Here is a 10,917-nt window from a genome sequence, read left to right as displayed (position 1 = left end):
GGGGGATTTTGGGGGTTCAGCCCCTCCCCATTTCAACTGGGGGGGGGGCACAGACGGACGTCACTGTGAGATGGGGGAGGGGAACGAATTTTGGGAATTTGGGGGGGGGGTTTGGGTGGAGTTTTGGGGGGGGGGGCACAAGCTTGGGGGGGGGGGGGCACCGCTGGGCACCCCCAAACTCCCCCCCCCCCCCACCCTGTGGTTTATTCCGGCTTCTTCTTGGCCACACCCGGGAGCTTCGCCTGGATCCTACAGAGAGAGGGGGCACAGCTCATTTGGGGGGGCCCTGGGGGTTTTGGGGGGTCCCCAGGATTTTTTAAGGGGTTTTCAGGATTTTTGAGGGGTCCCCAGGATTTTTGGAGGGATCCCCAGGATTTTTGGGGGGTTCCCAGGATTTTTTGGGGGGATCCCCAGGATTTTTGGGGGGTTCCCAGGATTTTTTTGGGGGTCCCCAGGATTTTTTAGGGGGTCCCCAGGATTTTTTAGGAGGTTCCCAGGATTTTTTGAGGTCCCCAGGATTTTTTTGGAGGTTCCCCAGGATTTTTGGGGGGTACCCAGGATTTTTTTGGGGATCCCCAGGATTTTTTAGGGGGTCCCCAGGATTTTTCGGAGGTTCCCCAGGATTTTTTTGGGGGTCCCCAGGATTTTTTAGGAGGTTCCCAGGATTTTTTGAGGTCCCCAGGATTTTTAGGAGGTTCCCCAGGATTTTTTAGGGGGTCCCCAGGATTTTTGGGAGGTCCCCAGGATTTTTTAGGGGGGAGCCCCAGGATTTTTGGGGGGTTCCACGAGCACCTACTTGGCCGTGAGGTCCTTGGTCTGTTGGCGGACGAGGGCCATGTAGTGATTGATCTGCACCTGAATTGGGGGGAAAAATGGGGATTTCAGGGGTGCCCCTCCCCATTTCTGGGGGTGTCCCCTTCCCTTTGGGGGTGTCCCCTTTAATTTGGGGGGGATCCCCTTTAATTTGGGGGGATCCCCTTTAATTTGGGGGGGTTTCAGTGCGGGCTCACCTCGTATTTCTCATACAGGGGCGGGAGGGTGAAGGCCAAGATGTCGGCTGGGGAAAAAAGGGGGTACAGGGGGGGTTATTTGGGGGGAACCCCCCCCTCTGTGGCAATTCTGGGGGGTCAGCGCCCCCAAAACCAAACCTTTGGGGGGTCGTTTTTGGGGGGGGGGGGGTCTCACCGAGGATGAGGAGGGTGATGCCGTTGAACACGGCTCCCACGTAGGTCATCAACCACATGGTCAGGGCGAGCTGGGGGGGCACAGGAGAGGTTTTGGGGGGGATTTTGGGGGGGTCAGGGAGGAGGAGGAAGGGGAGGAAGGGGAGGAAGGCTCCGAACCTCCAGGGAATCCACCAGGTCCTCCACCAGGAAGAGGTGGAGCAGCAGGCGCAGAGCGCGGTTCACGTGCTGGGCCACCACGGCCGCGTGCTCCTGGAACGCCTCGGGGGACAGCGCCAGGTCCACGTCCAGGTACGCTCTGGGGAGAGGGGACCCCAAAATCTGTGTCTGAACCCCAAAATCTGTGTCCTGAACCCCAAAATCTGAGTCTGAACCCCAAAATCTGTGTCTGATCCCCAAAATCTGTGTCTGAATATCATAATCCATCCCTGTCCCACCAGCCCTGGAACGCCTCGGGGGACAGCGCCAGGTCCACGTCCAGGTACGCTCTGGGGAGAGGGGAACCCCAACATCTGTGTCTGAACCCCAACATCTGTCTGAACCCCAACATCTGTGTCTGAACCCCAACATCTGCATCTGCACCCCAAAATCCCCATCCTAAACCCCAAAATCTGTGTCTGAATATCATAATCCATCTCTGTCCCACATGCCCTGGAACGCCTCGGGGGACAGCGCCAGGTCCACGTCCAGGTACGCTCTGGGGAGAGGGGACCCCAACATCTGTGTCTGAACCCCAAAATCTGTGTCTGAACCCCAAAATCTGTGTCTGAATATCATAATCCATCTCTATCCCACCAGCCCTGGAACCCTCGGGGGACAGCGCCAGGTCCATTTCCAGGTACGCTCTGGGGAGGAGGAACAGGTGAGAGGGGACCCCAACATCTGTGTCTGAACCCCAAAATTGCCACCCTGAACCCCAAATCTGCGTCTGAACCCCAAAATCTGAGTCTACACCCAAAATCCCCGTCCTAAACCCCAAAATCCCCATCCTGAACCCCAAAATCTGCATCTGAACCCCAAATCTGTGTCTGAATATCATAATCCATCTCCATCCCACATGCCCTGGAACCCTCGGGGGACAGCGCCAGGTCCACGTCCAGGTACGCTCTGGGGAGAGGGGAACCCCAACATCTGTGTCTGAACCCCAACATCTGTGTCTGAACCCCAAATTCGCCACCCTGAACCCCAAAATCTGCATCTGCACCCCAAAGTTTGGGTCTGAATGTGCAAATCCATCTCTACCCCACCAGCCACGGGAGGTGTTGGGGGACAGAGTCAGGTCCGGGTCAGAGATTGGGGTGGGGACACCCCAAAATCCCTGTTTGCACCCCAAAATCCTCCTTCCCACCCCAAAATCCCCTTCCCACCCCAAAATCCTCCCACCCTGGGGGACCCCAAATCCCCCAAACCCACCATGGGGGTCCCCAAACCCCCCAGACCCACCTGAAGGGATCCCCAAACCCACCCTGGGGATCCCCAAACCCACCTGAAGGGGTCCCCAAACCCTCCTTGGGGGTCCCCAAAAAACAACCCAAACCCCCCCTGGGGTCCCCCAGCCCCCAGCCCCACCTGAAGGGGTCCCCAAAGCCCCCCAAAGCCCCAGCCCCACCTGAAGGGGTGCCCAAACCCCCCAAACCCCCCCTGCGGACCCCCAAGCCCACCCTGGGGTCCCCCCAACCCCCCGGGGTACCCCACCCCCCCAACCCCCTAGCCCCAACCTGAAGGGGTGCCCAAACCCCCCAAACCCACCCTGCGGACCCCAAGCCCACCCTGGGGTCCCCCCCAACCCCCCGGGGGTCCCCAGCCCCCAGCCCCCAGCCCCACCTGAAGGGTCCCCCAAGCCCCCAAGCCCCAGCCCCACCTGAAGGGGTCCCCAAGCCCCCCCAGCCCATCTGAAGGGGTCCCAAGCCCCCAAGCCCCCAGCCCCACCTGAAGGGTCCCCCCAAGCCCCCAGCCCCACCTGAAGGGGTCCCCAAGCCCCCCAAGCCCCCAGCCCCACCTGAAGGGGTGCCCAAACCCCAAAGCCCCCCAAGCCCCCAGCCCCACTGAAGGGGTGCCCAACCCCAAAGCCCCCAGCCCCACCTGAAGGGGTCCCCCAGCCCCACCTGAAGGGGTCCCCAAGCCCCCCAAAGCCCCCAGCCCCACCTGAAGGGGTCCCCAAGCCCCCAGCCCCACCTGAAGGGGTCCCAACTCCCACAATCCCCAGCCCCCAAGCCCCCAGCCCCACCTGAAGGGGTCCCCCAGCCCCACCTGAAGGGGTGCCCCTCGTCGGATTTCTGCAGCGCCTGCACCACGGCCCGGTAGACGCGCAGGCTGATGGTGACCGAGAGCAGCGCCAGCGCCACGTGCGCCACCACCGTCACCGCGCTGAGCGTGGCCAGCGACAGCAGCAGCACCAGGCTGGCGCCGAACGCCACCGCGCTCTTCCTCACGTCCCGCCAGAACAGCAGCTCCTGCACGCTGGACGACAACAGACAGCGCGGTTACACGGAAGACGGACAAGGGACAGCGCAGTAGGGGGTGACAGGGACAGACAGAGGGACAGCGGGGTTACAGGGGGACAGAGGGACAGGGGGTTACAGGGGGGCAGACAGGGACAGACAGACAGACAGGGGTACGGGGGGAACAGACAGGGACAGTGGGGTTACACAGGGGGGGACAGACAGGGGGACATGGAGGGGACAGACAGGGGACAGACAAGGACAGACAGGGACAGCGGGGTTACAGGGGGATGGACAGAGGGACAGGGGGTTACAGGGGGACAGACAGGGACAGCGGGGTTACACAGGGGGGGACAGACAGAGGGACATGGAAGGGACAGACAGAGGGACATGGAAGGGACAGACAGGGGACATGGAGGGGACAGACAGAGGGACATGGAAGGGACAGACAGGGGGACATGGAGGGGACAGACAGGGGGACGTGGAGGGGACAGACAGGGGACGTGGAGGGGACAGACAGGGGGACATGGAGGGGACAACAGGGGGACACAGGGGACAGATGACGGTGACAAGGAGGGGACACAGGAGGTGACAGCAGGTCACAGAGGGACAAGGAAAGACACGGGTGACAATGAGGGGACACAGAGTGCAAGGGGACAAGGGGGTGACAAGAGGGGACACGGGTGACAATGAGGGGACACAGGGGTGACAATGAGGGGACACAGGAGGTGACAAGGCAGGTCACAGGAGGTGACAATGAGGGGACACAGGAGGTGACAATGAGGGGACACAGGAGGGTCACCGAGGTCCCTGCGCTGTCCCCACGCCATTTCCCCCAATGCCACTTGCCCTCAACTCGCTAATTACCCTCGCTCATTAAACAGCCCCTTCATTACACACAACTCTTAATTAATTACACCCCCCCATTAAAACAAAGTGTTAATTAACCACTCCCCCCAGTGTGCCGGCGGGTTTGGCCCCAAAACCCCCAAATTTCACCCCAAAACCCCCAAATTTCACCCCAACCAGCAGCCCTCGTGCTCGCGCCTTTCTGGAGCCCACGCTTGGGTTTCCCGCGCCTTTTGGGGTTCAAAGCTCTTTTTGGGTAGTATTGAAAGCCCTTTTTGGGGTTCCAAATGCCCTTTTTAGGGTTCCAAAGCCCTTTTTAGGGTTCCAATGCCCTTTTTGGGGTTCCAAAGCCCCTTTTTGGGTCTTTACCTGCCAGGCGGGGCAGGGTCCCGGCTGGGGGGGGCCGGGGGGGCTCCCCCAGTTCCTGAGGTGCACCCTGGACGCGGGGACAGCCAGCGGGGGACATCCTTGGGGACATCCCTGGGGACAGCCGGGGGGGCCTCGGCCGGCGCCTCCTCGATGACGGTGTCGTCGGAGTCACCGGAGCTGTCGGCGTCCGTGCCACCGCTGGGGGCGCCGATGTCACCCCTGATGCCGGTGACGGCGGTGACACCGCTGGCAGTGACAGTGACGCCGTTCCCGAGGCCGCTCCCGATGCCACCACCGGCGACGCCATTCCCAATGCCGGTGACAGCGGTGACACCAGTGAAGCCATTCCCCATGGCGGTGACACCGGTGACGCTTTTCCCCACTGCGGTGACACTGGTGACATCATTGCCAGTGCTGGTGACACCAGTGACACCATTCCCAATGGCACTAATGCCACTCCCAGTGCTGGTGACACCGGTGACATCACTCCCCACGGCAGTGACACCATTCCCAATGCTGGTGACGCTTTTCCCCATTGAGGTGACACCGGTGACATCACTCCCCATGGCAGTGACACCAATGACATCATTCCCATAGGTGACACCAGTGGACACCATTCCCATTGCGGTGACATCCATTCCCACTACGGTGACACCATGACACTTCCTTCTAATTGCATGTGTGACACGGGGCACCATTCCCAGCCCCGGTGACACCAGTGACACCTTTCCCCATTGAGGTGACATCACTCCCCATGGCAGTGACACCGGTGACATCATTCCCCATGCACGGGACAGCTCCCCATGGCACTGGGGCACCATTCCCACGCGGTGACACATTGCTTCCCCATTGTGAAGTGACACACTTCCCAATGCTGGTGACACTTTCCCAGTGAGACATTGCTCCCGGGGCATGTGTGGGCACCATTCCCAATGTGGTGACATGCCTTCCCCATTGCGGTGACACCTGCTCACTCCATTGCGTGACACCGGAGACACCATTCCCCATTGCGGTGACACCAGTGACACCATTCCCAATGCTGGTGACACCTTTCCCCATTGCGGTGACACCAGTGGCACCATTCCCCACTGTGGTGACACCATTCCCAGCCCCGGTGACACCGGTGACGCCATTAACGCCGCTCCTGCCGCCGCCGTTGCCCTCGCCGCCGTCCCCGCCGCCGTCCCCGATGTCACCGCCGCCGTCCCCGCCGCCGTCCCCGCCGTGGTGCGGCTCCACCAGGTGCCAGGAGAGCAGCTCGCTGGTGAAGCTGTGCATCTCCCGCACGCACCGCGACACCTCCTCCAGCGCGGCCGCCGAGCCGGGCACGGGCCGTGCCAGCGCCGCCCTCCCGGTGCCGGTGGCGGTGCCGGTGCCGGTGGCGGTGCGGGGCGAGGGCGGGAAGTGGCACTCGCGGCCCTCGGGGATCTGCGCCAGCGCCGGCCCGAACTCGCGGTCGAAGGCGGCGCGGTCCGGAACCACCTCGAACGGAGACTCCGGGGACTCGGGGGGGCTCTGGGGGGCACCCCGGTCCCGCCCGCCCGGGGCCGCTGCGGAGGGGGGGGGGGGGGGCACGGTCAGGGGGCGCCCGGTGCCCGCTCTGAGGGTCCCCTCCCGTTCTGTCCCCCCCATTTGGTGGCCTTGGGCGCCCCAGAGCAGTTTTGGGGTCCCCCCGTTCTGTCCCCATCATTTGGTGGCCTGGGACACCCCCAGGGGGATTCTGGGGTCCCTCCGTCCCCCATTCTAAGGGACCCCCCCATTCTGAGGGTCCCCTCCCGTTCTGTCCCCCCCATTTGGTGGCCTTGGGCGCCCCAGAGCAGTTTTGGGGTCCCCCGGTCTGAGGGTCCCCCCCGCTCTGTCCCCAGCATTTGGTGGCCTTGGGCAGTTTTGGTGTCCACCCTGTCCCCCGTTCTGAGGGTCCCCTCCCATTTTGTCCCCCCCATTTGGTGGCCAGGGGTGTTTTGGGGTCTTCCCTGTCCCCCATTCTGAGGGTGCCCTCCCATTCTGTCCCCATCATTTGGTGGCCTTGGGAGTCCCCAGAGCAGTTCTGGGGTCCCCCGGTCTGAAGGTGCCCTCCCATTCTGTCCCCATCATTTGGTGGCCTCGGGTGGTTTTGGGGTGTCCCCTATCCCCCATTGTCAGGGGCTTCCCCATTTGGTGGCCTTGGGTGCCCCCAGAGCAGTTTTGGGGTCCCCTGTTCTGAGGGTCCCCTCCCATTCTGTCCCCATCATTTGGGGGCCTCGGGCGCCTCCAAGGGGGTTTTGGGGTCCCCTCCCATTCTGTCCCCTCTATTTGGTGGCCTCGGGCGGTTTTGGAGTCCCCCGTTCTGAAGGTGCCCTCCCATTCTGTCCCCATCATTTGGTGGCCTCGGGGAATTTTGGGGCCCCCCCCTGCTCTGTCCCCCCCATTTGGTGGCCTGGGACACCCCCAGGGGGATTCTGGGGTCCCCCCGTCCCCCATTCTAAGGGACCCCCCCATTCTGAGGGTCCCCTCCTATTCTGTCCCCATCATTTGGTGGCCTTCGGGAACCCCAGGGCGTTTTTGGGGTCCCCCGTTCTGAGCGTCCCCCCCATTCTGTGCCCCCCATTTGGCGGCCAGGGGTGTTTTGGGGTCCCCCCTGTCCCCCATTCTGAGGGTCCCCCCCCATTTTGTCCCCCCCATTTGGTGGCCTTGGGGACCCCCAGAGTGGTTTTGGGGTCCCCCCCCATCCCAACCATATGGGGGGGGGCGGTTTTGGGGTCCCCACGCAGAATTTTGGGGTCCCAGCCATGCGGGGGGGGGCGGCGGTTTTGGGGTCCCCACGCAGATTTTGGGGTTCCCCCCCCATTCCAGCCATGCTCCCCAAAATTCAGGGGTCCCCCCCGATCTCAGCCATGCCTGGGGGCGGTTTTGGGGTCCCCTAGAGAATTTTGGGGTCCCCCCGATCTCAGCCATGCCTGGGGGCGGTTTTGGGGTCCCCTAGAGAATTTTGGGGTCCCCCTGATCTCAGCCATGCGTGAGGGCAATTTTGGGGTTCCCCAGAGAATTTTGGGGTTCCCCCATGCAGGGGGGGGGGGGGGTCAAGCGGCGGCACAGAGGATCCCCCCAATCCCTCCCTCAAATACACCCCAAAATCCAGGGAGGAGAGACCCCAGTTTGGGGCTAAAAACCCCAATTTTGGGGCTAAAAAAAGCCCATTTTGGAACCAAACCCACACCCCATTTTGGGGACAAAAACCCCAATTTTGGAACCAAACCCAAATCTCATTTTAGGACTAAAAATCCCATTTTGGAACCAAACCCAAACCCCATTTTGGGGCTAAAAAAGGCCAATTTTGGGGCTAAAAAATCCCATTTTGGATCCAAACCCAAATCCCATTTTAGGGCTAAAAATCCCATTTTGGAACCAAACCCAAACCCCATTTTGGGGCTAAAAAAGGCCAATTTTGGGGCTAAAAAAAGCCCATTTTGGAACCAAACCCAAATTCCAGTTTGGGGCTGTAAAAGATAATTTTAGAACCAAACCCAAATCTGATTTTGGGGCTATAAAAGCCCATTTTGGGTCTAAAAAAAAGCCCATTTTGGAACCAAACCCAAATCCCATTTTGGGGCTAAAAAAGCTCATTTTGGACCCAAACCCAACCCCCATTTTGGGGTTAAACCCCCCATTTTGGGTTCAGATTGATGTGGTGGGGGGACACCCCAAACCTGCAGCTTTGGGTGCTGAAAATTGGGGGTGTCCCTCAATCCATTTTTGGGGTGAAACCCCCCAGTTTTGGGTCTGGGGGTTCCTTCAGCCCTTCCCCATTTTGGGGGGGATTTTGGGGTCTCTCCCCCCAGTTTTGGGTCTGGGGGTTCCTTCAGCCCTTCCCCATTTTGGGGGGGATTTTGGGGTCTCTCCCCCAGTTTTGGGTCTGGGGGTTCCTTCAGCCCTTCCCCATTTTGGGGGAGATTTTGGGGTCTCTCCCCCCAGTTTTGGGTCTGGGGGTTCCTTCAGCCCTTCCCCATTTTGGGGGGGATTTTGGGGTGAAACCCCCCAGTTTTGGGTCTGGGGGTTCCTTCAGCCCCTCCCCATTTTGGGGGGGATTTTGGGGTCTCTCCCCCCATTCCAGCCCCCCCAGCGGCGGGTGGGACACGGCGCAGGCATTGAGGGGTGGGGGGGGGCAGGAATTTTTGAGGCCAAACCACAAAAAACGACGAATTTCACCTTGAGCAGCAGCGGGGGGGGGGCGTGCAAAGCTTGGGGGGGGGGGGGGAGCAGCCTTGGGGTGCAGGGGGGTGACCCCGAAAAAAGAACAAGAAAACCGAGATAAAGAGCAGGAAAACAGAGCAAAAGAAAAATGTCTGGTTTTGGTGAGTTTAACCCTTTTGTTGCCCCATTTTTTTGGGGCAGCGTTTGTGCCCCCTCCCCAAAATCCAGGGGTTATTTTAGGGGGGATTCCCCCCCCTTTGATGTGACATTTGTGAGACCCCAAACCAACCTTGGGGAGCCCCAAAGTGGCTCTGGGGACCCCCCCCCAAAATCCAGGGGGGCTTTTTTAGGGTAGGGGGCTCCCAATTCCCCCCTCCCCAGACATTTTTCTTTCTGAGGATGCAGGAAAAAAAGGAAAAAAAGGAAAAAAAGGAGGAAGAGAGGGGCAGACTTGCCTGGTGAAGCCGCAAAGAGAGAAACGGGCTGGGAGGAGGAAGAGGAGGAGGAAGAGGAAGAAGAATTGGGGGGATCTGCAAGAGAACACAGAGGGTGAGAGCTCGGCACCCCCCAAAAATGCCCCAAAACCCCCCAAAATCCACTCCCCCCCCCAAGGAGGCGGGGCCGGCACAGCTTCATCGTCGCCAAAAACCACCAGGAAAATTCCAGGCTGGAATCCCCAATTTTGGGCATTTTCACCTCGTTTTTTTTTCCCCCAGTTTTGGGGCAGGGAGCGGCGCAGGGACGGGTCCCGATGGGGGGAACACCCCGAAATTCGCTCCCCGAGGGGGAGATTTGGGGTGAAAGCGCAGAGTTTTGGGGTTTGGTGGTGCCCAGGAGTGGAAATTGGGGTGAAATGGTGGGAATTGCAGAGTCAGGATGCTCCGGAGCGATGGATGGAATGGAGGGGGTGAAATTCCCGCTCCCCAAAATCCCAGGCAAGGACGGACGGAGCAGCACCAGGTCCCCAACGACCCCAAAACCCCCAAAAAACACCAAAGTTCCCTTTCCTGGGCATTTTTCCCCCGTTTTGCTGAGAGATGTGGGGGTGGAGGTGTCGCTGCCCATCAAAGCCAACCTCTCAAAATCTTCTCCACCGACCAAATCTCCACTTCAGAGCCTCTTTGTCCTCTAAAATCCCCCGATAAAAACTTATTTTCCCTTTAAAATCCCCCTAAAAGCATCCTTTCCCCAGAACGGGCTCCTTCAAAGGCCTTTTCTCCTCTGTTTTACCCCAAAATTTCTTTAACCCCTCATTTCTGTCCCCCAAACCCTCAACCTGACAGAGACCCCCAAAAGGCCTCAATGTCCCCCTCAAGTCCCTGCACCCCAAATCTGCTCCCCCAAGGCCTTTTCTGCCTCATTTTCCCCTCACGTTCTCCCCTCACCCATTTCTAACCCCCTCTAAAACACTTTTTACCTCACACCGAGCCCCCAAACGCCGCTTTTCCCCCAGATCTGCCCCCCAAATGCCTCCTGCCCCCATTAACCGCCCCCTCAAGGCTTTCCCTCGCTATTTCTGCCCCTCCCAGCCGGTTTTTACCTCACACCCAACGCCCAGAGGCTCCTTCCCCTCACGCCCCCGCCGAGGCCTCACCTCCCGCACCCCCCTCAGGCCCCGCCCGGCCCTTACCGAAGCCCGACATGGAACCGCCGACCAGGCCCCGCGTGGAGGAGGCGGAGGACGAGGTCACGGAGGTGGAAGAGGAGCTGGAGGAGACGAGCGAGGACTGCGCGGCGGGATCGGCCATGGCGGCGGCGGCGGCGGAGCGCGGAGCGAGCCCGTCCGTGCGGGGCGGCGGCCGCGCCCCGACTGCGGGGGGGGCGGTGCCGCCGGGGGCGTGGCCGGCGACAGCAAACCAATCAGAGTCCCTCACCTGCTGCAGGTGGGAGGAGCCGGCGCGGCT

At 60.7% G+C, this 10,917-nt stretch overlaps 1 protein-coding gene across 1 annotated transcript; it reads right to left on the bottom strand.

Moving 5' to 3' along the window:
- Positions 1-10,837, bottom strand: LOC135460231 (PE-PGRS family protein PE_PGRS5-like). The gene is made up of 10 exons (XM_064736965.1): positions 10,644-10,837; positions 9,469-9,543; positions 5,818-6,393; positions 4,844-5,225; positions 3,435-3,644; positions 1,344-1,482; positions 1,186-1,255; positions 1,011-1,057; positions 797-855; positions 1-249 (listed from the first exon to the last, which is right to left on the bottom strand). Exons 1-10 carry the CDS (start codon positions 10,759-10,761, stop codon positions 204-206), a joined length of 1,722 nt encoding a protein of 573 aa, XP_064593035.1. The 5' UTR covers positions 10,762-10,837; the 3' UTR covers positions 1-203.
- Between the last annotated feature and the right edge of the window lie 80 nt (positions 10,838-10,917).

This window comes from Zonotrichia leucophrys, unplaced genomic scaffold (genome assembly GCF_028769735.1).
Source record: "Zonotrichia leucophrys gambelii isolate GWCS_2022_RI unplaced genomic scaffold, RI_Zleu_2.0 Scaffold_34_1600103, whole genome shotgun sequence".
Taxonomy (NCBI): Eukaryota; Metazoa; Chordata; class Aves; order Passeriformes; family Passerellidae; genus Zonotrichia; species Zonotrichia leucophrys.
Note: the sequence above shows the minus strand (reverse complement) of the source record. Positions and strands in the feature narration are given on the sequence as shown.

Excerpts from the sequence above, each read along its gene's own strand:
- LOC135460231 (XM_064736965.1), bottom strand. The coding sequence starts at position 10,761 with ATGGCCGATCCCGCCGCGCAGTCCTCGCTCGTCTCCTCCAGCTCCTCT. Across the intron at positions 5,226-5,817 it reads CTCCGGTGTCACGCAATGGA|TGGGGAAAAGCGTCACCGGT; the intron begins GTGAGCAGGTGT and ends GTGTCACCGCAG. Across the intron at positions 856-1,010 it reads CCCTGTATGAGAAATACGAG|GTGCAGATCAATCACTACAT; the intron begins GTGAGCCCGCAC and ends CCCCCAATTCAG.